Source organism: Cervus canadensis, chromosome 18 (assembly GCF_019320065.1).
Source record: "Cervus canadensis isolate Bull #8, Minnesota chromosome 18, ASM1932006v1, whole genome shotgun sequence".
NCBI classification, from domain to species: Eukaryota; Metazoa; Chordata; class Mammalia; order Artiodactyla; family Cervidae; genus Cervus; species Cervus canadensis.
In genome coordinates, this window is record NC_057403.1 from 28,862,730 (window position 1) to 28,890,134 (window position 27,405).

The 27,405-nt window shown below is 49.4% G+C and overlaps 1 protein-coding gene across 1 annotated transcript in view; it reads left to right on the plus strand.

Moving 5' to 3' along the window:
• Window positions 1–27,405, plus strand: part of PEPD (peptidase D) — a 117,884-nt gene that overhangs the window by 30,093 nt on the left and 60,386 nt on the right. Inside the window, exons 7-9 of the mRNA XM_043437544.1 lie at window positions 3,504–3,548; window positions 14,040–14,115; window positions 15,225–15,271. Coding sequence (XP_043293479.1) covers window positions 3,504–3,548; window positions 14,040–14,115; window positions 15,225–15,271 — 168 coding nt within the window. The remainder of the gene's footprint in view (window positions 1–3,503; window positions 3,549–14,039; window positions 14,116–15,224; window positions 15,272–27,405) is intronic.

Here is a 27,405-nt window from a genome sequence, read left to right on the forward strand (position 1 = left end):
TGTTTGGCTTTTGAAGAGATGGGCCATTGCTTTTCCCAGCATCAAAGTGACATTTGGCAGAATGGGAGACAGAATCTCTATTGCCATCTTTATTTATGTCATCTGCTTCTCTGTTCTTCACTCTGCGCCACATTGGCTGTCTGTGGTCGCTTTGATATTTCACAAGTAGGGCTTGATTCTACAACATTTTGCTTGACTTTGCAGTAAGTAGTCTTATTTTTCTAGTTAGGGATCCTGAAAGCTTTCATACTGTGAAAACCTCTCAGCCTGCCAGTACCTCCTTCTCTCTCCTCTCCCCTTTCCCTTTCTCTTCTTCAGCCAGGAGTGGGGGTGCTAGCTACACAACCAAGGCATTAGATAGGTGTTTTCAAACACCCGTCATTGAGGCCCTGGAGAATTCCTGATTGCTCACAATCCTGTATGCCCTGCGTGTAATCTCCTGGCTTGAGATGGAGCAGGACTCAGAATCCCGAGGGTCGAAGGCCTGCCAAGGCTTCTCTGCTGAGGCCCATGCGTTGTGCCGGGCCACATTGTGCTTCCCCGGCTGGCTCACTGATAGCTTGAGCTCTGAGTCATATGTGACACCAGTGTCAGGGGTTTGCCCCAGCCTGATCTTTTTGCTTCTTGGGTTCCGTTTCCAGTTATGTTCACTTTACCAAAGAACAACTTGCTTTCTATTTCATTGATTTTTGTTTTGAAAAGTTTCTAATCTCTTTACGTTTTGTTTGTTCTTTCTCTAGCTTCTTGAGAAAGAAGAAAGGCATTTCCGGGATAGAAGTTTAGATCACTGGTTTTCAATTTTTCTTTTCTACTATCTACATTTAGAGCTTTAAATTTTCCTCTAAGCACTGCTTTAGCTGCAGTTCACCAGTTAGGCTATTTCATGTTTTTATTTTCTAATTTTATTATTATCTCCTCTTTGAAGAGTGGATATTTAGAAGTTTATTGCTTAATTCTCAATTTTGGATTTTATATTTTTCTTTCTGTTACTGATTTCTAATTTAATTCTATTGTAATCAGTGAATGTTCTCTGTATTTCAGCCCTTTGAAATTTGTTGAAACTTTCTACATATGATCATTATGATAAGTGTTTCATGTGTACTTAAAGAGAGCACAGTTCACAGCATGTAGGTTGTAATGTTCTGTATATGTCAATGAAGTTAAGTTGGTTAGGTGTATTATTTATATCTTGCATCTTTACTGATTTCTCTGTTTGCTTGTTCTGTCATCCAAAGAGGTATGTGAAAATCTCAAACTATTCTTGTTGATTTATCTGTTTCCGTTTCTGTTCTGAGAAATTTTAGAAATCAATTTTATTAGAATAAAATTTGTATGTAATAAAATTAATTATGTATATGTTCAGTAAGTTTTTAAAAACAGTTTTGTCAGGATATAATTCATATGCCTTACAATTGACTCACTTAAACTATACAATTAAATGGTTTTTGTATGGTTATAGATTTGTGCAATTATCATCACAGCCAACTTTATAATATTTTCGTCATCCATAAAGAAACCTTATATCCATTAGCAATCATTCCCTTGCCCACCACTAATCTACTTTCTATCTTTGTAGATTTGCCTACGTTAGTATTTGATATAAATGGAATCCTGCAATAAATTGCCTTCTATATCTGGCTTCATTCACTTACTGTGTTTTCAAAATTCATCCATATTGTAGCATGAATCAATACTTTGCTCATTTTTACGGCTGAAAAATATTCCAGTCTATGGATGTATTGGTTTCTGTTTGCATAATATATCTTTTCCTATCCTTTCACTTTCATCTTGTGTCTTTGAGTCTAAAGTATCTCTTTAGAGCATATAGTTGAGTTATTTTTTGCATCTATTCTGTCAATCCTTGTCTTCTAATTAGAAATTTTAATCCATTTACATCTAAATTACTGATAAGGAAGATCTTTTTTATGCCATTTTGTTTTTAGTTTCCTGTGTCCTATATTATTTTTATTTCTCAGTTTCTCCATTACTCTCATTCTTTGTGTTTGAGGTTTTTGCAGTATTCAGTTTTGATTCCTTTTTTATTTTGCTTTCTGTATATTTTAGTTATTTTCTCAGTGGTTACCCAGAGGATTACAAATGACCTCTTAAACTTATAATAATATAGTTTGCATTAATAGCAGCTGGTTTCAGTAGTACACAAAAAGTATGCTGTCTTCCTTTGTGCTGTTATTGCATACAGGTTGCATCTTTATACATCTTGTGGTGATCTACACAGGTTTATAATTATCACTTTATGCAATTGTCTTTTAAATCAGATAGGAGAAAACTAGGACTTACAAACAAATAATGCATTTACACTGTTCCTATACTTGCCTATGTAATTACCTCTACCCCTGCCTTTTTTCTTCTCATTTGAATCCTAGTTACTCTAGTAACTCCTTTCACTATAGTCTGAAAGATCCCTTTTGATATTTCTTGTAGGCTAGATCTTCTAGTGATGAATTCTCTCAGTTTTCATTTATCTGGAACTGTTTTAATTTCTTTCATTATTGGAGCATAGCTTTGCTGGATATGGAATCTTGATGGACAGATTTTTTTTTTTCTTTTAGCACTTTGAATATGTCATCTTGTATTCTGTCTTCTGGCTTCTGTAGTTTCTGATGAGAAATCAGCCATGAATCTTATTAAAGATTCTTTGTATGTGATAAATTTATTTTCTCTTACTGCTTTTAAGATTTTCTTTTGACAGTTTGATCATATGTCTGGGAGTGGATCTCTTTGAGTTTATCCTACTTGGAGTTCATTAAGTATTATGGAAATTAACACTGATATTTTTCATTAAATTGGGAAAGTTTTTGGCCATGATATTTTCAAATATTCTGCTTCACTATCACTCTCCTTTTCTTCTGGGACTTCTATTATGTACATGTTGATACACTTGATGGAAGAGGCTATGCTCCCTGTCTAGTGAGGGTGGAAGATTGTGTTTTGCAGCCAAGCAGCTTGTTCTCCAACTGACTGCACTTGGAGGACATGGCCTGAGCTGCCAAGTCTGCTGCAGGAAGTGAGCAGCAGGCCTTCTGTTGTCCAGAGAGTCATGAAGTTAAAGTTCTCTTGATTAGATCTTCTCTCGGTATGTCTTTTATTTATTTATTTATGGCTGTGGTGAGTCTTCGTTTCTGCATAGGCTTTTCTCTAGTTGTGGCTAGCGGGAACTGCTTTCTAGTTGTGGTGCATGGACTCCTTATTACAGTGGCTTCTCTTATTGCAGAGCATGGGCTCTGGGACACTTAGGCTCGTAGTTGTGGCTCCCGGGCTCTAGAGCACAGGTTTAATACTCGTGACACACAGGCTTAGTTGCTCCGAAGGATGTGGGATCTTCCCGGATCAAGGATCAAACCTGTGTCTCCTGCATTGGCAGGCGGATTCTTTACCACTGAGCCACCAGGAAAGCCCTCTTGATGTGTCTTGAATGAAATATTTCTTGTTGGGAGATGAATAGACCGTTGAACTAATGGACTTGACTTGTTTTCTCTCCGTAGGTTCAATGTCAACAACACCATTCTTCATCCGGAGATCGTGGAGTGGTGAGTATGGCTTGTGGCTGTTGGTTGTGCTCAGCCCAGGAAGGGGAGAGACCCCGCTGTTCCCACCCACCCTGTCTCAAGGAGCCCCTCAGGCAAGCTGGTCACTAGAAGCTCTTCTCTCAGCCTCTTCTGTTTTGTTCTTTTGTCGGTTGGTCTGTTTTTCCAGAAGGGCATGAGTCACTCGAGTGTCAATTGTATTTCTCCCTTTCTTTATTTAGAAGTTTTTAAAACGAAATCTTAACTGTAAAGGAGCCAAAGTTACATAGCTCAGTTAAAGTTGATAGTGAAAGGAATAAAAGTAAACCTCATACATAATTCCATAACACAAAAGGCAAACATGTTTTCCTCATGTCACATGTATGTCTTAACTAGTTGGCCTCCTTTTCATGTGTCTTACGTTGCCCGCTCGCTTCCCAGGCCGGAACCGGTAGCCCCTGCCTGCCGTGTTGTTTCTGTTGGGTCACAGCAGGGCGACGTGCCTCCAGTGCGTCCCAGAAGAGACCCTTCAACTCTGATTGCTGCCAGTTTTCCTACACCATCGAGGTGCTCTTGGGTAGCACTAAAACATGTTTTATTTGTCATGTGGCTGCACTTACTGTGAAGGGAGGAGAGAGGAGAGGCAGGGCCTTTGCCACATCATCCCTGGACTGGGAGGTGTGTGGATGCCTCACGTCTGACCCTAAGGCCGTTCGTCAAGTTCACCATCTGGTTGGGAGACCTCGCCCATCGAGTCTTGGGAACACTGTGGCCTGAGGGTGAGCACGGGTTGGCTCATGAGGTTGGGGGGCAACGCAGAGCAGGGGAGAAGGAGAGCATAATCCAGGCCAAGGGGCCACTTGTTCAAAGGCTGGAGATGAGAAAGATTGGTGGCTCTGTGGCCAGCCTAGGGCCACTCACTGTGGAAGTGACCCCTGAGGTTGGTCAGAGAGACGGGCAGGGGCCAGGCAGGCCATACTGTCTGCCCAGACCTTGTCTTGAGACAGTGGAACCAGAAGAGTGGTGGGATCAGGTTTGTGATTTTTTAAGTCATGGGGCAGGAATGGGAGCAGGCTGCCAATTAGGAGGCTGCTGCAGGGTCCAGGTGGCTGTGGGGGGCTGGGGTAGGTGGCAGAGTTGAGAGTAAAGGGCAGTCAAGCAGAACGCTCCTGAGAGGAACTGGCCTTGGTGCCTGAGTGAAGGGCACAGTTGAAGGTGACTCTGGGTTTTTGTCCTGATTAACTCTGGGTGGTGTGTCACTGAGATGGGGCCGGTGCTGTGGCCGATGAGGGACTTGTTTGTGGTGTGTTGAGTTTGAGGCAGGTGCCAGTGGGAGAGAGGCTGAGCCAGAGGCGAAGATCTGAGGGCTGTCGACTGGCATCGGTACCAACCCTTGGGAGAGCTGGGGGCGGGCGGGCCAGCAGCTCTGTCGGCAGCCCTGGCCAAGTGCCCGGCATGGCTGCACACTCGGAGCATGAGGGCCTGTGTCTTGCCAGTTCACAGCCACCTCTTTTTGTTTTTTTTTTTTTAATTTATTTTAAAAATATTTGTGTATTTTATGTTTTTATTTGGCAGTGCCGGGTCTTAGTTGCAGCAGGCGGGATCTTCCTTATGGCATGTGGAATCTTTAGTTTCAGCGTGCAGGAGCTGTTAGTTGCGGCATGAGAACTCTCAGTTGCAGCCTGTGGGACCTAGTTCCCTGGCTGGGAATTGAACCCAGGCTGGCTGCGTCGGAAGCACAGGGTCTTAGCCAGTGGACCACCAGGGAAGTCCCCCATCTCTTATTGTTTATATGAAGTAACATGCCTGGCCCCTCCGTAGCCTGCAGCCGGCAGAAAAATAAATCCTGGATGCCCAGGAACCGTGTCTGCTCCTCCCCGTTACATCCCTCACAGCTGCTGACACTCTGGGTGCTTTGGAGACCAGGGCTGGTTGTGCACCTCGCATCTCCAGAGAGACAAGTCATTAGTTCGTCATTTTGGAACAAGTGCACTTTAATTCTAGTGACATTTCCAATGCTCTGAGGTAGATCCTGCACTCATAAACTACTTCCCAGTCTTATTAAAGCCTTTAGCAGAGAGGACTTACTTGGCATTTGATGGCCATGGAACTATTTTAGAAATGTCACACCGTGCTTACAGCCTCAGGGGTATGTTTAGCAGCGTGGGTTCCGGCCTCTGTAGTGACTGCAGTCATTCTTGGCAGGCTCGGTCACCATCCTCGCCCTCCTCTCTGGTCACTGACAGAAGGACTCTGGGTGGGACCATGGGCAGGCCCCTCATTTACGGGAGAGACTGGCCTTCCGTGGTGTTAAATTATGGCTCATTGATGTGTCTTCGGGCCCTGTGTCCTGGCTGCTTTTACCACCCTCTTTTTCTTGGCTCTACGGAGAGAAGTTACCTGGGGTGATGGAAGAAGTGTCCAGTCAGGCATATCCAAATTCTATCCCCAGCCCATCCTTACACGCCCTCTCGCCCCACGGGAAGTCACTTCACTTTTGTGAGCTCAGCTTCTACATCTGTAAAGTGGGGATGTAATGCCTAACTCACAGCATGCATGTGAAGATGCATGTTGCCTAACAATTACAACAGACCGAGTGGCTTACAAGCAACCAAAGTTTATTTCTCACAGTTCAGAAGACTGGGAGGTTCAAGGCCAAGGCGCGGGCCCACTGTCTGGTTCATAGACGGTGTCTTCACGTTATGTCCTCAAGTGGCAGAAGGGGTAAGGGAGTCCTCTAGAGTGTCTTTTATAAGGGTGCTAATCCCCATTCATGAGGGTTCCACCCTCATGACCTAAAGCACCCCACAAAGTTGCTACCTCCAAACACCATCACACTGGAGATAGGTTTCAACCTATAAATTTGAGGGGAAGACAGCATTCAGTGTATAACACACCACACCTCAGTTTCCTCAACTGCAAAGTAGATGTGGTCTCCCTTGGTGAATGGCTCAAAGACTGAGGGCAAAAGTCAAGTGACGACACATGCTGATAATAATGGCAGTCACTTATTTTTGGCTGCACTGGGTCCTCATGGCAGCTCACGGGCTCTGCAGTTGTGTGGCACCTGGGCTTAGTTGCCTCCCAACATGTGGGAATTACGGCTTCCCAGGTGGCACAGTGATAAAGAATCTGTCTGCCAATGCAGGAGATGCAGGTTCAGCCTCTGATTTGGGGGGATCCCCTGGAGGAGGAAGTGGCAACCCACTCCAGTATTCTTGCCTGGGAAATCCCATGGACAGAGGAGCCTGGTGGGCTACAGTCCGTAGGGTTGCACAGAGTCAGACATGACTGAGCAACTGAGCACACACATGTGGGATCTTAGTTCCCTGACCAGGGATTGAACCCACGTCTGATGCATTGGAAGGTGAATTCCTAACCCCTGGACCACCAGCTGTCACCTTTTGAGGCTTCCTGTGTCCCAGGTGCTGTGCTAAGCACTCGACACCCATCACCTCATTTGAAGAGACATTTTATTTATGTTATAAGGTAGGATTCTGATCATCCCCATGCTGCAGGTGGGCAGACTGAGGCACAGGGAAATGATTTGCCCAAGAAGAGGCCAGGAGCTGAGCCCAGGCCAGTGGCTCCAGGCTCAGATACCGCCCCATGTGGCTCTGAGGAGCATCTTGTGGCGTGCGGGTGCTGCCTGAGTGTCAGCCACTATCGGTTCATTCTTGGCCACCCGACATGCTCAGAGCCCCTGGAATAGATCTCATGTGAGGCCAGGGTGTGGTGGGGTGGAAGAACCATGCCCTGCTACCCACATGTACCCCAGCTCCCAGGTGGCAGCTGGCCTGGGGATTTGGGATCCTTCCTGGAGACTGTCTGATTCAGAGGCCTCTCCTAGCACAGGAGAAGCTTCCCTTCCCATTTATGTTTGGGTGTCATTCATTTCCTTTCTATGACTGCTTTTATTGTTTTCCATTCACTCGAGCAGTACCTTTTTGATTTCTTGTAAATTCCTCTATGATCATACTCTTCTTCCCCCACAAACATGCGATCATAACTGATCATTTCTTTCCTTACGCTGGGTATTGCAGTGGGAACATGGAGGTCAAAAGTTGAAAGTTAATACGAGCAGGCGTCTCACTTCCATAATTTAGGCTGTGGTTCTGCTTTCCTGTTTGGCAGATGATTAAATTGATCTGAAGGTGGGTGAGGAAATAAAAGGAGATGCCTCTGTGCTGTCTAATAGCTCGGTGCTGTGGGTTTTAGTTCAGCACCTCTGGAAACGTCACAAAAGAGCAAGCATGTCAGCCATTGCCACATACCTTCTGGGGTTTTAAGTGAGACCATGTTAACTTGAGTCCTATGCCAGTGTTGGAGCTGTTAATGCCACTGGGCGGAGGTGGCCTGTGTGTATTCATCGGGCGGTGGGGTGACCCTTCTGTTTCTACTGCCCTGCCTTTCTATGCCCAGGAGATGGTGAGGTGTGGATGGTTTGGGGCAGACGTGCATCAGGATCCTGCATCCTGGGTAACGTGTCCCAAATTAGAAAGGGTACATGGATGATGACCTAGATTCTCTGACCTGTATGTGGAAAGTATTCTGGTAGGATTGCTGTCTTTGCCTCCCAATGAATAGGCATTTAGCCCTAAGTCAACCAGAAAGTGGAGTGGAAAGTGGGGACCTGAGATTAGAGGGAGAACCTGGCTTACCATGGGCCAGAAGGCTGGACAGAGGATATGGGGGCATTAGGCCCCGGTCCCAGCCCTCCCCCAACGTGGGCCACGACTGCCTGGCCCCCGTCAGTTTTCAGGCACTCTCAGCTCCCAGCTGAGCTCAACCACCGTTTTCTTTCTCCGCGGCTCTGGTTTCTCTGAGAGGACGTATTGATCGAGCCTCCTGAGAATATGTAATTCCAACCAGCTCTTTCCTTTCCCTCCCTCCTGTTGTTCCGGGATTTTACCCTTTTCGTCCCTGAGGCGCGGCGTAGGGAAGGAATGGCCACGTGGGTGCGGGGGTATTGAAATCCTGCCCACGGCTCCCGCAGAACTTGCCTCTGCACGTCCATCTCTAGGAGAGACGGAATTCCTGTCCCTTTCAAATGGGTTTTTGTTCAACACTGTGGCACTTCGATGCTTAGAGACTGATTTTGGAAATCCTTCATCCTGTCTTGCTACTGTTTTAATCAGTGGAGCATTCAGACTTTACTTAATTGATGTCTTAATCCTGGGTTTAATGCCCAGAGGCAGTTTTGTGACCTGTGAATATTTAAGGGAAAGGAAAAAAAAAGATTGCACAAATGGATCTCAGCCTGGTCCGGTTATTGTCATTGGGGATTCTGTAGCTGGGGATTCTGGGCCTTCACCCGCTCTCTCCCCTCCTCTCCCCTCCTCTCATGTGGGGCTGCCTTTCTCCTTGAGCGGCCTTCTGATGTGGTGGTACTCACAGGCCTGCCCTGAGCAGGGCCTCTGCCTGAGTGTCCTCATCTGCACACGTCAGGCACCTCCTCTTGCTGCTAGAAGAGCATGAACTGCTTTCTGCCCAGACATCTGAAGGGCATCAGTGCCATCCTGTCCTGAGCATTGTTGGTCCCCTGATGCTTCATGGAGGAGGTGACCTCCATCCTCTACTGGGGATGGACACCTCGCAGGTGATGTTTCTAACCCCACCCCATACATCCTTGGGCTGAGCAAAGCTGGAGCTCAGTGTGACACTCAGCATCCTTCCATCACTCCAAGGCTGCTGGGCCTACAGAGGCCAAACCATGGCCAAACTACTTGCCTTTTTGTGCTCGGCAATAAAGGAAACAGCTTTATCAACCTCAGGGCAGCACAGTCTTTTTGCAGATGAGGAGAAACTGTGCAGAACACTGGAAAGCCTTACTGCTTCCTGCCATGGTCCTAAAGACAGTTTCCCGTACTTGTGTTGTGGAGTTAACGGGGCCAGGCTGGGACCCCCAGGACCAGGGCGAGACGTCAGCCCTAGAGCACCCATGGGCAGTCGGGTTAGCCGGCACACGCAGCTGTCTACTTTCAGGGCCCTTAAAGCTTGGATTCAACAGGGCCAGGCCTGGGCTCAGCCAGGCTGGCTTCACTGGAGAACTGCCTTCTCGGGACAGTTCACCCTGGTTCTGTTTGATTTTTTTTTTGACATGACTAAAAATATAAGTCCTGAGTAGATCAGCTAGAGGTCGAGTTTGTCATCTTCCCCAAAGTAAAATTAGAAAAGAAAACAGGACTCTGGGCCTCAGATAGCTCGACATGCTTATCAGCTCTGATGGGAGGGGGCATGGTTTTGGGCTCCCAGAGCCCTCTCTCCTTGGCTGGTGGAGCCTCTTCCCTGCTTATTTCAAGACTGAGGGTGTCCAGGCTGCAGAGAGGAGGGGAGTGGAGAGCCTGGGAGGTATGTATGCTGGCAAGTGAGTATAAGAGCCTGTGAGGTGGGCTCCTGGGGCTCAATCACTGGGGCTGCCTCTTCCTACCTGTGTGGTGGGGGGCGGGCAGTGGTGGGGCAGGGTAAGGCTGCTGAGGCCTGGGGAGGCTGTGTTTCCCCATCCTGCCCCGGATCTGCCAGGCTATGCAACATCCCACACTGACCTAGGGAACAACCCAGGGTGGGCAAGAGTGGGGAGGCCTCTTTTTCTTTTTGAGATGCGCCATTCTCTCTCCTGGTTGGAAGTGAGGTGTTTTCCAGCTTTGGTTTCAATGCCCAGGTCCTGTCTGTCTGCTCAGGGCCAGGTACTGTTTTGGCTCTGGGAACCTTCTCTCAGGGACCGTGGGCGGGAGACTTAAATGAAAAAGAAACTACAAGCCTGATCGCTTACTGCACAGGGAATAGAGGGAGGGGATTTTGCCTGGTGAGGGACTGGATGGAGCCAGCCCTGAGAAAGGCGCATTTCAGGTGGAAGCCAGAGAATGAAACGGCAAAAATCAGTTCCAGGCAGAGGGGTCCCTGGTGGGGGACGGGGGAAGAGGCTGCAGCTAAGTGATGGAGATAGGTCAGGTGGGCCCTGGAGAGCCTCAGGGTCCCAAGATAGGGTTGTTGTTGTGGTTTTTAACTGAAGTAGACCCTGATGCTGGGAAGGACTGAAGGCAGGAGGAGAAGGGGACGACAGAGGACGAGATGGTTGGATGGCATCACTGACTCAACGGACATGAGTTTGAGCGAACTCTGGGAGATGGTGAAGGACAGGGAAGCCTGGCATGCTGCAGTCCATAGGGCCACAAAGAGTCGGACACGACTGAGTGACTGAGCAACAATAGTTGATTTACAGTGTCATATTAGTTTCAGGCATGCAGCACAGTGATCCAGTTATTTTTCACACACAAATATTCCCTTATAGGTTATTACAAAATATTGAGCATAGGTCCTTGTCTTAACTTCATCTGGACATCTAGGGACTACTAAAGGTTTTAAGCCGGGGAATGCCTGGTCATATTTGCCTGAAGAGCCACAGCTGTGGTCCAGGAAGCAGACGGGGCTGGAGGCCAGAAGAGCCAGGAGAGGTGGTCCAGGCTGGGGGCGGTGGGGCAAAGAGAAAGGGGAGGCATGAGAGGGTGCGGAGGTGGGATCACAGCCCCTGGTCATCAGTTGGATGTGGGAGTGATGAACAGATGAGAGAGAGGTCGCCCAGGTCTGTGTATTAGGCAGTGGGGATGGGGAGCTGTGGCTGGAGGTGGGAGCTCAAGGAAGGATGGGAGTCTCTTCCCTGCTGAGCTGGGGGTGCCTCGGGAGTCCTGCAGGTAGAATGCAGCTGAGAGGCCTATATCTGAGCCAGGGGTTTGGAAGCAGGTTGTGCGGCAAAGCTCAGGGTGGGGGGTGCAGGGAGGGGAGGACCCAAGAGAGATGGAGGAGGTGAGGTGGCTGAGGATGGGCCAGTGGAGGCAGGCGTCATGGTGCCTCTTGCTTTCAGGAGGGCCCACACATTGGTGGTGGGGGAGCTGGGAGAGTGGTGGGGGCCGAAGGAGACAAGGAGAGGGGAGAAGGTAAGGGAGAAGCCAGGGAAGAGGCTCGTAAAAGCTCTTCTCCCAGGGCAAGGACTGTCCGGGTTTCCTTTCTGGAAACGGGGCCAGGAGTTGGGGAGAAAGCTTGGCCAGAGGAGGAGGTGAGCGGTCATGGAGCTTCCAGGAAGAGCAGCAGGTGCGGAGCCCAGGTGTGCATGTTGGGGGGCTGAGCCCCACTGGTAAGAGGGCACGCCTTCCCTTGTACCAGGTTGGGGAATGGTTTTCGGGGGAGGGCTTGGGAGTTCAGAGAGGTGAGAGCACACCTGCCTGCCGGCTTCCGCGGTCCCCAGGAGGCAGGAGGTGAGTTCCTTCGTGTGAGAAGGAGCCCTGGGAGGCCTCCCTGGTGGGGGAAGTCGAGAGCAGCCTGCTCGCTCTGCTGTGAGTCCTGGCAGAGCGGGAGCATTGGAGGCCGGTGGCGGTGCTGCCGTCTGCCCGCCGGCCGAGTGGTTTCCGTTCAGCCGTCCTGTCCTACACACGCAGGCCTGGGCTTGGCTTCGTGCCTCTTGGGGCTTTGGCCAAGCCCCTGCTGATGGAAGGGCGCAGGGCCTAGGGGTTTAAGTGGCAGCAAGAGTGTGGCTAGAGCACTGGACCAGGCTGAAGAGAGAGGCGGAGCGTCAGAGGCTGGGCAGCCTGCGCCTGGTCCCCACGGGTGTTGTCACCGTTGTCATCACTGCATCGGAGAATAGAGAGGTCTGCTCCCCCTCACAGATCTTAGGGCTGGTGCTAAGTAGGCAGATTAAAGCACCAGGGGCCGCTAGGCTATCCTGCGAGTGGATTTGGACCTCAGCCTCCAGGGCACAGGAACCAGCTTTTGGTTCCTCCTGTGGCAGTGCTCACAGCACCCGGAGAAGGAGCCGGAGTACCTTTATGATGATAAAGAGCAGGCTGAGACTTCCAGGTCTGGTTCTCGGCAAAGAAGACGTGTTTGTTTGGACAGAATCTCAGTGGGTGGGTGGTTGATCTTTCCCCCAGAAGGTTTTATAGACTTAGAAAGGTGTGCCTGTGCTGTCTAATGCCTTCCTTCCTTCCTGGTGTTAAATGGCTGGAGGCTGTCCAGCTGGGCACCATGGAGACAGAGTGTGTTGGGGATTGCATCTGGTGGAGACGGGTGCTCCATGCCATCCTCGGCCACCTTGGCTGAGACTAGCTCAGAGCCACCAGGCTTTAGGGGAGGACAGTGCTTAGACGCAGGTGCACTCTGGATGGAGGAGCAGGCGTTAATCTATCACCATGACAGTATGCTCTGCTGATCTTGTTTTTGGCCCTGTTGGGTCTCAGTTGCAGCACAAGGGATCTTTCATTGCAGCACACGGACTCTCTAGTTGCGGTGCACAGACTCCTTAGTTGTGGTGCATGGACTCTAGTTGTGGCGCACAGGCTTAGCTGCTTTGCAGCATGTGGGATCTTAGTACCCCCACCAAGGATGGAACCCGTGTCCCATGCATTGGAAGGCAGATTCTTAACCCTTGGGCCACCGGGAAGTCCCCTACCGTGCTTATCTTGAGGGGGCTTGAGCATGTTCCCATTGTGAGAGGAGGGGTGGCCATGTGGGCCCTTTCGTGAAGCCGGGTCACCTTTCATAAAGGGAGCAGACTTGGCCGTCAGGGATGCACCGAGGACTCCATGCACATGAGGGCTGGGCCGGGCTGCTGTCTAAATGCTCGTGACCTACAGTTGCTTATTTCAAATGAGTAGAGGTAGAAAATGAATATTTATTTAGCTTCTCTACAGGAGTCTGACTTAGGCTTGTGATTGATTGCAGAGACCAGAAACCGAACCAGATTTGGGCAAACTAACATGAGTTTATTGGGAGGACCCCCCTGGAGTGCAGCTGGCAGGAGGCACAGTTGAGCCTTGAGGGGATGGCAGGGTGTCTTGGTTGCATTGCTCGCCCCGTCCCTGTTCCCACCATGACCCTGTCTCATGCTAGGGGCCTGAGTCACATGGTTTTCTAAGGCTCCCTGACCTGTGGGCTAGGTGAGGAGGAAATGGGAGAACTCTTCAGCCATCTGAGCAGAGCGCTGGGAGTCAGCACACTTAAGATTCAGGTCCAGCAGCCTTGCTGTGCTGGAGGAGGGCACTTCAACCCACTCTAATATTCTTGCCTGGAGAACGCTGTGGACAGAGGAGCCTGGCAGGCTACGGCCCATAGGATCGCAAAGAGTCAAACATGACTGAAGCAACTTAGCACGCATGCGTGCAGTGTTACCATGTAGCCATATTCCCATTTAATGGATGAGGAAGCTGAGTCCTGGTGAGGCAAGCTGTCTCTGGCCACAGAATCTGGGCTTCTACCACCCACAGTGGCTTCCCAATCTCATCACTGGAAACAGCCCACGCTCCTGAGGCTGGCGCTGGGTCTCCAGGGCCATGCCTAGCTCAGCTTATTATTGCTGAGGCTTGGCGGCCCATCCCCTGCCCACCCCCACACCCAGGCAGCCCATCTGCAGCACCAGGCTCCTTGTCAGGCGGTGCTGGGTGTAGTGCAGGGTCTCCCTGGAGGGGTCGGCCAGCTCCCACTGGAAGTCACTGACTTGCTGCTTTGTTTCTCTCCTCTCTGCAGCCGGGTCTTCAAGACGGACATGGAGCTGGAGGTTTTGCGCTACACCAATAAAATCTCCAGTGAGGCCCACCGGGAGGTAAGCTGGGCGCTGGCTCGTGGGATCTGCCATTCCGGGAGGGCCAGGGAAGCAGCCTTGCTCTGTGTGGGCCGAGAGGGGAGTGTGGAGATGGACGAGGGGAGGATGGACGAGATGGAGAGGGGAGTGTCGAGAGTGGCACTGGTCCCCAGGCCACGCCAGCAGGCAGGAAGTGCCTCTGCAGGCCGGATGCACAGTGCTGGCTCCTTACTGTTCCCCAGTGGGCACAGGACCTGCAGGACAGAGGCTCTGCCCCAGTTTCTCACCTTAAGACCCCCCCTCTCAGGGAATTTCCTAACAAGAGGTACCCCCTTCTGGGAGAATAGGACTCTCCCTCCTGGCATCCTGGCCGTCCCAGCTCCTTTGAAAGAATCTGTGGTCCTCCGGACTTTCCTGGTGGTCCGGTGGTTAAGAGACCACCTTCCAATGCAGGGGGTGTGAGTTCGCTCCGTGTTCGAGGAACTAAGATCCCACATGCCACAGGCTGTGGCCAAGTTTAAATAAATAAATAAAGCCTGTTACAAAAAAATAATCTGTGGTCCTTACTCACGAATCAAGCACATTTATTACCATCATACATTTTCTGAAAACACACTCACATGGTTTTTTCCCAAACCTTTCCACTTTACCCGAAGGAAGCTTATTTCCCAAAATGAGTCTGGTTGAGTGGACTAGCCTGGTACCTGCTCACTGACCTTTGTAGCCTTGTGTCAGGAGACGGATGGGGATCATTGGGAGCAACAGACTCTGTTGTCCCAGTTCATGTTGTCTGTGTTTTATAAGGAGGGAAACCTTCTAGGATAGTTGCCATGGCCTTCTGAGCATTAAGTATTCACCCGACACATCTTGGTTAAATCTTCACTCGCCTGCCGAGGTGTTTATTGACTGCTGAATAGAAGTGCTCCGGAGTGGTTTAAATAAACTATATGACTTTGGAGCTTTAAAAAAAAAAAGTTCTAATTTGTCACATTTCTGCACCGCTGTGTGCACGTATCTTTCTTTTTTTTTTCAAGAAGAGATTCTTTGGAAAAAAGTGCTATACATTATTTATAAGGCAGTGTTACTTATCTCCTTAATACAAATGTCTTTGCTTAATATCCGTCCTCCAGGTAATGAAGGCTGTAAAAGTGGGAATGAAAGAATATGAGATGGAAAGGTAAGCTGCCGTGTTTCTCTGGGTAAAGATTAAAATGTAAAAAGCAGTAATTGATGCTCCCCGAGCGAGTAACAGATGAGGCGCGGCGGCCAGTGCACAGATTGAGTGGGGATTAGGGGCAGACTCGACGTCGTGGGCAGAGAGGATTTCTCTCCTGACTGGGGCCACCTCCCTGCCTCTTGGCAGAGTGTTTGATGGTAATGGTCTTTGATTACTTTTCAGGGTGGTTTAGTGCCCCAGCATTCCACTCTTGGACTTTCTGCCATTTGTGGGAAACTTTACCAAATAGCTGCTATTGTGACTCTGAAAGCCGATAGTAAAACAGCTTGCCATTTTTATGTGTAAACACTGCCATTATGTCTGCTGTGCTTGGACGACTGGGTCGAGGGATGGTTAAGTGGCTCATAAAGCGTTCTGGAGAGCTCTGTCGTCCTGTGGCTCCAATTAGGCTGAGTCCATTGCCACCCGGGGGCCTTGAGGTGGGGCGGGGGCTGCCTCACTATCCTGGGTGTGGCCCGGCCAGTTCCTCAGCCCCACTCTAGGACCCTGGGATCAGCAGGCTGCTCCCCAGGGCATGAAGAAGCCCTGCAGTCAGCCCCAAGCTGCCCCAGTGGCTGCCCTCCCACCCACCTCCTGGGGAAGGAAGCCCCCATTCCCAAGTCTCCCACTCGTGACCACACCACCTGGGAGCCCCCATCCTGTGGAGAGAGGACACTGAAGAGGCTGCCATTTTTCCATGAGTGACGTAATAAAAAATGCATGTTTTGTCTCTACCACCAGTTCCTGGCACAGAGCTTATAAAACCTTTGAAATCCCCTCATAGAGAGGAGCATATGATTATTTACAATGAGCCCCTTTCCATCACACCTGAGTTTATACTAATGAGTGAGTGAGTGTGAAAGTTGCTCCGTCATGTCCAACTCTGTGACCCCATGGACTACACAGTCCATGGAATTCTCCTGGCCAGAACACTGGAGTGGTTAGCCTTTCCCTTCTCCAGGGGATCTTCCCAACCCAGGGATCAAACCCAGGTCTCCTGCATTGCAGGCAGATTCTTTACCAGCTGAGCCACCAGGGAAGCCCAAGAATACTGGATTAGGTAGCCTATCCCTTCTCCAGCAGATCTTCCTGACCCGGGAATCGAACCGGGATCTCCGGCATTGCAGCCAGATTCTTTACCAACTGAGCTCTCAGGGAAGCCCCTTATATTAATGAGGAACCTTCAGAGTGGGAGGAGAGAGGCACTAGAGATTGAGACTGAGTTCTAGCTGTGATTTAATCAGTCGTGTATCTAAGGAGGTAATGGCACTTCCATAAAAGCCCTAAACCACAGAGTTCGGAAAGCATCTAGGTTGGCGAACGTGGGGAGGGTTTGGAAGCTCTGCGTCCTTCCCCCTACACCTGGCCCTGTGCTGCTCTCCATTCAGCCCTTGCTGAGTTTTATCCTTCATAATGAAGTGGTTGTAGCAAGTAAAGCGCTTTCCTGAGCTCTGCAAGCCATTCTAGCAGACTGTGAAACCCAAGGCGAGGCTCGATGGGAACCCCTGATTTTAGGCTGATCAGTCAGAGTTTAGTAAAGGAGGCCCGGACTTGGGCTTGGTGCCTGCAGAGGGGCCAGTTTTGTGGTACGGAGCCCTTAATCTGTGTCGTCTGCAACTAACTCCAGCAGTCAGTATCAGAAGGTATCACAGAGAACTGGAGAATTACTTAGTGTGGAAAACCCAGTTATTTGATGTCAGAAATGTTGTGAGCACAAAAAAATGTTTTGCCCTGTATCATCCATCCTGGGCTGCCTGGCCTTGTAAGAGCTCAGTGTTGTGCCCCTTACCCCCTTGCAGGACCCAAGTCTACCCCAGGGTGCCCTCGGGGTTGGCCTGCCTCCACACCCCTAGCCTATTCTGACAGCCCACCTCATCAGTGCAGGATGAGGGTGAGGTGCAGACTGAGTCAGCTGTGGGCATCGTGGACATTTATGGTCATCGTCATCCTGGGCTTGGGGGATAGGCATCTTTTTTTCAAAGTCTAATAACCTATAAAGGAGTCCTCTGTATTTCTCTCTTCTTATCCTGGGAGATAAGATGTTAACATGGCCTCAGAGGCCCCGCTGCTATGACTTCCCACGAGAGGGCACAGAATTGGTGAGTCATCAAGGACCCAGCCCTGTCACTCCTGCCACAGGAGGACTCTTGCCTCCCCATGGTCTCCAGCTGCAACATGGTATCTGCTCTGGGACTCCTATGGATGTGGGCCCTGGGTCAGGGGCCGGCCACTTGAAATACCTCCTTCCTGCTCCCTAACTCCCTGACCCCAGGCAATAGAGATCATTTTTTTCTTTTAATGAGAAATTTCAAAGACTCCCCAAGTAGACTCACTGGAAGAGACCTGATGCTGGGAAAGAAGGCAAAAGGAGAAGAGGACGGCAGAGGATGAGATGGTTAGATAGCATCACCGACTCAGTGGACGTGAATTTGAGCACACTCCAGGAAATAGTGAAGGACAGGGAAGCCCAGCGGGCTGCAGTCCAAAGGGTCCCAAAGAGTCAGACATGACTTAGTGACTGAACAACAGCAGCAACAACTGCAGAAGAGTATAATGAACTTCCAAGTCCCCATCAGGGTTTTTGTTTAGTTTTGTTTTGCTGGAGTGTTTAAAACCAAACCCCAGACATGGAGTCATCTCACCTGTAAATACGCCAGCAGATGTCTCAGTGGATGAGGGTACTTTTTTCCTTCTCATGTAACCACTGAGTAAGTTAACAGTCATCTTGAATATTACAAGTGTCTAGGTCACATTGTCTAAAGCTATCCTTTTCGAGTTGGTGTGTGTGAGTTTGGGATTCAGCATCTACATGTTGTGTTTGGCTGTCATTTGAAGGAGAGCCTCTTGACATGCTGAGCTCTGGGGAGAGCTTACATTTGTCTACACACTGCTTGGTCTCCCCACTGCCCCCGCCCCCACCCGTCCCAGGCTGGCCCCACTGCCGCCGCCTCTGTATATCAGGGGTGGCCCTCCGAGAAATGATGCTGAGGCTCTGGGCCAGAAGCAGCTGCCCTGAGGGTGATGAGGGGCATTAATCCAGCTCAAGTGCCAGGTGGGTACACTGTTGTGCACCTACAGTGTGCTGTGCCCACCCTGCGGCTGGCTGTGAGGGATACACTTGGGAAGTGGTGCCTACCCTCTCGGCCTCAGCCAGGCAGAGCGGGGAGGGCATCTGATCTGTGGGTCCCTGAACCCTGGGAGCAGGGGGTTACTGGGGTGGAGGGTAGAGGCAGTTTTCCTCTTGGAGAAAAGCTGAGGCAGATATGTTGAGAACAAGAGATGGAGTCTGTTCCTGAAGGGCAAGGAGGAGGGGAGAGGCAGGGCAAATGACCCTGGGGAGCAGATGGTGTCGCCCCCCGCGCCCCCCCCAGCCAATAGAGGCAATGGAAGGGTGGTTGTCCTGGGAAAGACTGGAGGTAGGAGGAGAAGGGGACAACAGAGGATGAGACAGTTGGATGGCATCACCAACTCGATGGACATGAGTTTGAATAAGCTCCGGGAGTTGGTGATGGATACGGAAGCCTGGCGTGCTGCAGTCCATGTGGTCACAGAGAGTCAGACATGACTGAGCGACTGAACTGAACTGTCCTGGGACACCGCCACATCTTGGGGTGTCTCTGGCCAGATATGGGAGGGCACCCCCTACTGCCCGTGCCACCACTCAGTCTTCAGTGGTGAGGGGGGCCCACACCTCTGCCTCAGGCTCGCTCTCCCCACAGGCACGTCTCTGTCATGGCCCAGGTGGCCCGGGATGCTGTTTTGTGGCCTGTGTCCTTGGAGCCTAGGAACTTCCCCTTGGAGGCCCCACCATCTCATTAATCTGCAGCGTCCGCCCCACAGTTGGTGTCAGGAAATACACGTGGGTGAGTTAGATGGATGGGCACGCAAGAAAAGAAAATGTCCTGAACTACTTTTCTCCTGTCGTCTCAGCTGGCTGTAAACTTCAGCATTCTTCTCTTGACTGGGAGTGTGAGATCGTGTCTGAAGCAGGTGGAGGTTCCCCAGGAGGTGTGGTGCTCATTACACAGGCTGGACTGATGCCCGGGATGGTCCAGGGCAGCGATTCCCCTGCAGGCCACTGACCCCTGGGCTGGAAGTCTCCCTAGAGTCTTCTGGACGTTCTGCTGGGAGCATGGCCAAGCCCCAGCCCCACGGAAGGGGGAACTCAGGGCAAGAAGCACAGGGACTCTTGCAGGTCAGGATTGAAGGGGGAGGAGACGGGACTGACTTTCCGGGAGGAGGGCATACCACCCCCGGCACAGTGGTGCTCAGACCCAGACAGGGGCTGCTGGCCAGGAGACCTAGTTCTAAGCCTCATCTTCTTGTTTTGTTTCATCATCAAAGGTTTGTCATAAAATCTTCAGGGCACAGTGGAAAAATGGAAGCGACCCGCTGCCATTTATTAAGACTCCCCCCTCCTCCGCACTGTGCCTGTGAGCGGGGTTCCAGAGGAAATGAAAATCAGTTTCCGCAATTGAGGTGTCGTAAATTGTGTTAAACCGATGAGACGTTAATGTTTGGGTAAATCGGGCGCTAACGGCATCTGACTGCAGGCCCAGTCAGGCAGCACGCTTTACCGCCCCATATTATTTAATGTTAGTGGCGTCACCAGCTTGTAGCGGCCGGCGTGGGGCTGGCAGCTGAATCAATTACCTGCAAACACTAATTTAGAGCACGCTCAATTGGCTGTGTAAGCAGGTCCCGGTTCACATTTGCCACGAGGAGATTAATAACTTGACGTTTTTTGACAGTCTGGGACCTTAATTGAAATTATGCTCTCTTTTTCTCCAAGTGGTGAATGGGGGCATTTCGGGCTCTTTCCCGGCAGCGTCCCTGGGGGTGGTGGGTGTCACTGAATAGGCAGAGGGGTCTGTGAGGGCTCCAAGGGACAAGCACCGTGTTGTCCTCCTCCCCTGGCTGGGTCTTCGCAGACCCCCGAGCCTGTGTGGAGACCCCCTGTCAGGGCCTGATTTTCCCTGTGCTCCGCCCCAGACGGCAGCCCGCAGTAAGAGTCTCCTCTCCTCTTTCAGTCGTTTGGTAGTGACCAGCTGCGCGGCTTGACCACTCTGGGCTCAGGGTGGCCTCGCTTCTTCCTGCCCTTTCGTCGGAGGGAGGAAGTCATAGTTCTGTGTGCCCACTGGGCCCGGACTGGGGGTTGGGGGACGGGACCTGGCCTAAGGGGCTTCTCCCCAGGGCTGGAGGGGGGGCTCCCCCCCATACACGTCACGCAGACACACCGCGCCATTCATATCACACACACACACATACACACACTCTACCACACATCCTGTCTCACAAACACCCCACCACTTACACCACACACACATTCCCCACTACCCACACCACATATCCCACACATGCACACACATACTCCATCACATACTCTGCAACACATCCTCTCACAAACTCCCCACCACTCACACCGTACACACACACACTCACACACACACCGCACCATATGCTCCACAAACTCACATCCCATCACATATGCATACACACCTAGCACTCATACCACATGCACACTCTGCCACACATTTTGTCACACACACCCCAGCTCTCACATCATATATCACACACCTCACACACACACACACACTCCACCATGTATTCTCACACTCACTTGCACTGCAACCCGCACTCTTTCACAAACACATCCCATCATACACACACACACACCCCACCCCCCACACACATACCACACATATACCACACGCCACGCCACACACTCACACACGAATTCCCTCCAAGCCATGTGTTGCTGGATCTGCTGGTTGAGCTTTCAGTTTACCCACCCCAGGGAATAGGCTGCAAAAAAAAAAAAAAAAAAACACAAAAAACCCTTGCTGTGTTCTTGTTAAACAAGGCCTATGTTGTTTGTTTTTCCTGAGGATTAGAAAATGTAACTCCAGTGAGGATAATTGGAAGGTGGGAGAGTTTACAGGAAGCTGTACAACCCCATGAACCCATGGTGATTGTGGCCGCTGAGAGCGTAGGCGGGTGTGGAGAGTTCTGTCTCTCCCACCCAGGCCTCGCCTGCACGGTTAACCCCCCACCCCAAACTCTCTGCAGTGCCACCCCGCCCTCACTGGTCTGGACCAGCTTCTCAGATCTGCAGAAGCTGTGTCTCCCGCTTTCGGCCTGTGGCCCTCTTCTTCCTCAGCCCGTCCCTTCTGGTGCCCTGTAACTCCGGAGGGGCCATCTCTTAGATTCTCGGGCCTTCATGGTCCTCCTCTCGCTCTGGGTCTTGCCCAGGGCTCTCCCTGCCCGGCACGGTGGTCAGGCATGGCCCTGTGTGTCTTTGGCCACCCCATGGGTCTTGCTGGAGATCCAGGTTTCATCGGTGATGCGCATCACCCAGAGGCCCTTATTACTTCCTACTTTCCTGGAGGGTCTGGAGATGTCACCTGGAGTGATCCAACCTAATGTGCTCACAGCCTGGACAAGCTTGGGCCCCTGTGAGACTGCCCTCTGTTTATTACCCTGGGAAGGTACTAGACTTTTGCCGGGGGCCCTGGGACAGGCCTGGGTCCAGGCAGCCTCTGAGACTAGAGCCACTAGGTAAGTACAGGTGTAATGGGCCCTCTCCGTGGGCCCGGCTGCCGTCTGGGCAGTACCTCGCACCCTCCACAGCAGACCTCACTCAGTCTCGTCCACCCCCTTGAGGGACGAGGCTGGGCCTGGCCCGCTGAGACCCCCAGGTCTGGTGTGGCCAAACCGGCTCTTTGCCTTGTGTGTGTGAGGCTGCTGCGGGTTTCCTGCCAGCACTTCCTCGGCTGTTGGAGATGGACCACACACAGCCCACCACGAGGGGGTCAGGAAACCCCCATCTGTTTGGTGCACCCCTCAGGAAGGCCGTCCATGAGTCCTGCCCCCCCACCAGCCATGCGCGCCTTGGTGTTCAAGCTGAGCCCTTTCTGAGAAGTCGGGGCTGTCTTGGGTGGAGAATTCCTGGAATTCTGAACAGACTTGACCTCACCCTGGGCCACCCAGTATCAGAGAGGGGAACTGTGAGGCTCTGCAGAGTCCGGTGTCTGGAGTGTAGGTGGGCTTTGAGGATGGAAGGCTGTGGGGATCTGTGGCTTGAAGCCTGGATAGCTCATTTTGCTTGAAAAATAGCTGAGAAATGGGCATCTTTAGGACATAAACCAAGTGTCTGGTAAGTGGCTCAGACCGTAAAGAATCTGCCTGCAATGCAGGAGACGCTGGTTAGATCCCTGGGTCAGGAAGATCCTCTGGAGATGGGAATGGCAACCTGCTCCGGTATTCCTGCCTGGGAAATCCCATGGACAGAGGACCCTGGTAGGCTACAGTCTATGGGGTCGAAAAGAGTCAGACACGACTGAGCAACTAACACGTTCACTTTCAGGACAGAAACTAGACTGCTTGGTATTCAGCCAGAAAGCTCGCCAAGAACTGGAGGGAACAGCTTCTGCAAATAACGCACCCTGGTTGATGCAACCCTAATTAGAGCTTTTGGGGGCAAAGCCAACAGAAATAGGCATTTTCTTTCACATGCCAGGGGAATTGCCCCTGGAGAACCTATTAAATAACAGTAGTGCTGGTTGGCATCTTTATGGATTTGCCTCTAGTATGTCACCATTGAACCTGGTGCTGACTGTTGATTTTTGATAAATATTTATCATCAGTGTAAGGAAGTAGTGTTTTCTTCCTGGCTTACTAAGATTTTATCAGGAAAGGATGTTGAATTTTATCAGCCTTTTGTCTCTGTGTTTTAAGCAGTTAATAAACTTTTAACTTCAGAACAGTTTTAGATCACAGAAAAGTTACAGGAATATTACGGACAGTTCTCTTTTTCCCCTATCATTAATGTGCTTGTGATATACTGTCGTAACTAATGGGCAGTGTTGATACATTATTATTATTGAAAGCCCATACTGTATTCCAATTTCCGTAATATCTTTTATTTCTTTCTTTATTTGTGCTAGTGCAGCATGCGGGATCTTAGTTCCCTGACCAGGGATCGAACCCGTGCCCCCTGCAGTGGAAGACCTGAGTCCTAACTACTGAACCGCCAGGGAATTCCTTCCTTAGCTTTTACCTAATAACTTTCTTCTGTTCCAGGATCCCACGTTACATTTAGGCTCCCCTGGCTTGTGGCAATTTCTACAACTTCCCCTGTTTTCAGTGGCCTAAAATTTTGAGTGGTCAGGTATTTTGCAGAACGTCCCTCAGTTTTAGTTTTTCTGATATTTTCCTCCTGGTTAGACTGGAGGTATGTGTCACTGGGAGGAGGACCCCAAAGGTAAAGGGCCACTTTTATATCTTATCATTGTGAGAGCGCATGCTAGTGGCCTGACGTCACTGATACTGAGCTTGACTGCCTAACTGAGGTAGTGTTTGTCACGCCTTCCCACTGTAAGCATACTTGTTTTCCCCCTGGCTATACTGCCTTCTTCAGAAGAATTCACAGTGTGCGGCTCATGCTTACGGAGAGGGGGGTTATGCTCTGTCTCCTTGGGTGGGGAGTTATCTACATACACTGTTTATAATTCTTCTGTAGGGGAGATTTGTCTCTTGTTTCCTGTTTATTCAATGGCTTATTTGCTTCTATCTTTTTGGATTCATAGATAATGTGTTTTGTACCTTGGGTTATAAACCAGTATTACACTATTTTATTGCTTAAATTGTTCCAACTTGGCCATTGGGGATTCTTTCATCAGGCTCCTTTGTCCCTCTGATATACCCCATAATTTTGCGTCTTGAGTACTTCCTTACTTTCTGGCCCTGCAGGATGCTCCAGGCTCATCTTGTATATTTCCTGCTCCATCCCTCAAATCAGCCATTTCTCGGAGAAGCCCTGGCTGGCTGCTTTTATTGGAGCATGGTATCAGATACCAACACCAGGCACTGGGTGTCCCTTAGATGAATTTTGTGAGCAGACTTCCCAGTGCAGAGCCAGCCTGGCATCCCGATGGTATACCTTACTTTGTTGTGGTGGATTCCTGTTTTAATAAACTGCAGGACTGAAAGGGGAGGCAGTGTATTTCAGTGATTAGGGCATGGTCTCTAGAGACTGGTGTCCTGGGTTTGGGTCACAGTTGTGCCACGGTTTCCTCATCTGGAAGAAAGGATAATAATAGCACTTCATAGGATGGTTGGGAGGATTTGGTGAGTTGATACGTATACACTATATAGAACAGTGTAGGTAGTGAGCATCATAATGGTTGTTTTGATGATATTCTTTTACTAGGATTGTATGTAGGTTCCAAAATCAGGGATTGAGGTCTACTTTTTTTTTTCTTTAGCTGTGTTGTTTTTTTGAGATCATGATTTGGGAATCTCTCTACTTTTAACAATTTAGAAAGCATCGGGGCTGTCTGCTCCTTGAAGGTATAAAGAAGTCTTTTGATGCTGTCAGAACCCATTGTTTCTTTGGGGAGAATTTCTCTGCTACCTTTTTAAGTTTCTCACAGATGATGTTTTATTCTGACTTTATCCCTCTTAAAGTCAATACAGTACATTTTCCTGGAAAGTTTTTGTTTTCATCAAGAATTTTGAACTTCTTAGAAGCAAGTTATCAGTTTTATTCTCTTAATTTTAAAAACTGCATTCTCTAGGGAATTCCCTGGTGGTCCAGTGGTTCAGACACGGTGGTTTCACTGCCAGGGCCCAGGTTCAATCCCTGATTGGGGAACTAAGATCCTGCTAGCCACAGGGCGTGGCCCCCACCCCCACCCCCAGCCCCACCCCCAAATTCTCTGTAACTGTAGTTGTATTCCCTTTCACATTCTTGTTCTTTTTCTATTCATTAGCACTGCTAAAATTGTATCAGTTTTATAGGTATTTTCATAAATCAGATATTAAACATATTTATTGGTTTTGCTTGTCTAACTCATGGATTCCTAGTTTCATTATTGATTCCTTTCTCCCTCCACTTCCTGACCTTGTTTTGAACATCCGTCTTTTAACTTGTTTAGTTGAATCTAATTTTTTAATTTTTTCTCCTTTAATAATATGTGAATTTAAGCTAATATATTTTTAAATACTGCCTTGACCATATCCCAAGAGGTTTTGATTCACTCATGTTTTAACCCCAGAAATGAGCTAAAAGCATTTCTTTTCATTTTTAGGTAAATGTGATTTGTTAACTTTTTGTTATTGGTTTCTGGTTTTATCACCATTGTAGCGACAGATTGTGGTCTATGTGAATTTTGAGATTTTTCTTTGTGGACTCTGTAGACATCTTTTTGGTCAGTATTTTATGGAATACTAGAAACTATTTTTTTTATTTGTATATTACTTACTTTGGTGTACATTAAATCAGATTTCTTATATTATTCCAATCCTCTGCCTCCTTCCTTATTTTTTTATATTTAAGATTAAGAGAAATGGTTTTATGATTCTCTTTGTGATTCTTAGTAGCTTTTGTTTTGTTCATTTCCACCCCAAGTTGTTTGATGCATAAAGGTTGATGATTATGACATTATTGTGATATTTTACCTTTTTATGGCTTTTAAGAACCATTTTGACCTAATTAATCCTTTTCGTCTTAAATCTGACTTTAACTGACACTGGTTTTGCTATTAAATGTTTTCTTTGTGAAATTTGCATAATATATCTTTGCTTACTCCTTTATTTTAAACTTTGTTCATTGGTTGCAGTTTATCTGTTCCAAATGGAGCCCCTCTAAGTGTTAGGAGAGCCAATGGCATCTGTGGTGATGACTAATATGTTTGGTTTCTCATCAGAGTCTCCTTTGGCACATTCTGGTTTCTGTTCTGGCTTTGGGAAAAACAATTTTTTTGTCTTTGGAAAGTTGGTGAAATTTCCTTTGTTCTTTTTTATGCATTCCACTTTTATTGTAGAATTTATCTTTAAATTAAGAAAAAATGACCTGTATTTCTCTCCATTTTCTACCTCTGTTAAAAAGTTAATTATGTTAATAGTTATTTAGTTGTCACTGTGTTACTGAATCCAGTGTGGACCCGTATTTTGCCCTGTGTTCCCCCTTTCCTCTAAAGCAGCAGTCCCCAACCTTTCTGCCATGAGGGACCAGTTTCATGGAAAAGAATTTTTCTTCAGACCAGGGTGGGGGAATGGTTTGGGGATGATTCAGGCACATTACACGTATTGGGCACTTTATTTCTATTGTTATTAAATCAGCTCCACCTCAGATCATCAGGCATTAGATCTCGGAGGTTGGGGACCCCTGCTCTAAAGCATTTAGTTTAACCTTGAACATCAGAAGATCCTTTCCTTGCCTCCTGTGTGAAGGATGGCTTCCCAGGTATTGAATCTCTGTTGTTTGAAAACATTCCCTCCATTGTTGCTGAAGACCTTAGGCAAATCATATGCTGCTCCTCTCTAGGGAGCTGTTAATTTTCTTGCCCGATGCTTACAGGATTCTTTTTTGTTTTTTTAATTTTCTGTTTATTTCTCTTTGGCTGTGCTGGGTCTTTGTTGCTGTGTGGGCTTTTGTCTAGTTGTGGTACACAGACTTCTCATTGTGGTGGCTCCTGTTGCGGAGCGGGGACCCTAGGGCGCAGGGCTTCAGTATTTGCATCTCTCGGGCTCTAGAGCACAGACTCAATAGCTGTGGCCCACGGGCTTAGTTGCTACACAACATGTGGGATCTTCCCGGATCAGGGATTGAACCCACATTTCCTGCATTGGCAGGCAGACTCTTTACCACTGACCACCAGGGGAGTCCCGCTTACAGGATTCTTGAGTGCAGCAATATTTCCCAAGGATCCGTGCTTCTGCCGGACTCCGGGAGTCACGGTTCCGCCAGCCTCGCCAGCTGGGCGGGAGCCCTGTAGGCAGCGCCTGGAGGAGAGGTGTGCGTGGGCCTCGTGTTAACTGACCACTCTCCAGCCAGGCGGCGTGTGCGTGTATGTGTGTGTGTGTGTGTGTGTGCAGAGGGCAGCACAGCTCAAGTGGCAGGACTCCGGTCAGGTGTGTTCTGACTTAGGCCAGTGAAGGGTCGAGCAAAGAAGCAGTCACACCTGCACACAGACCAGACGAGGTGGAGGAGGACACAGCCTGTCGACTGTGATCCAGGTGACAGGTCCGGCAATGTCATCAGCGGCTCTGTGGGGTCAGGAGCAGCTGGGCCACCAGCAAGGACAGGCCGG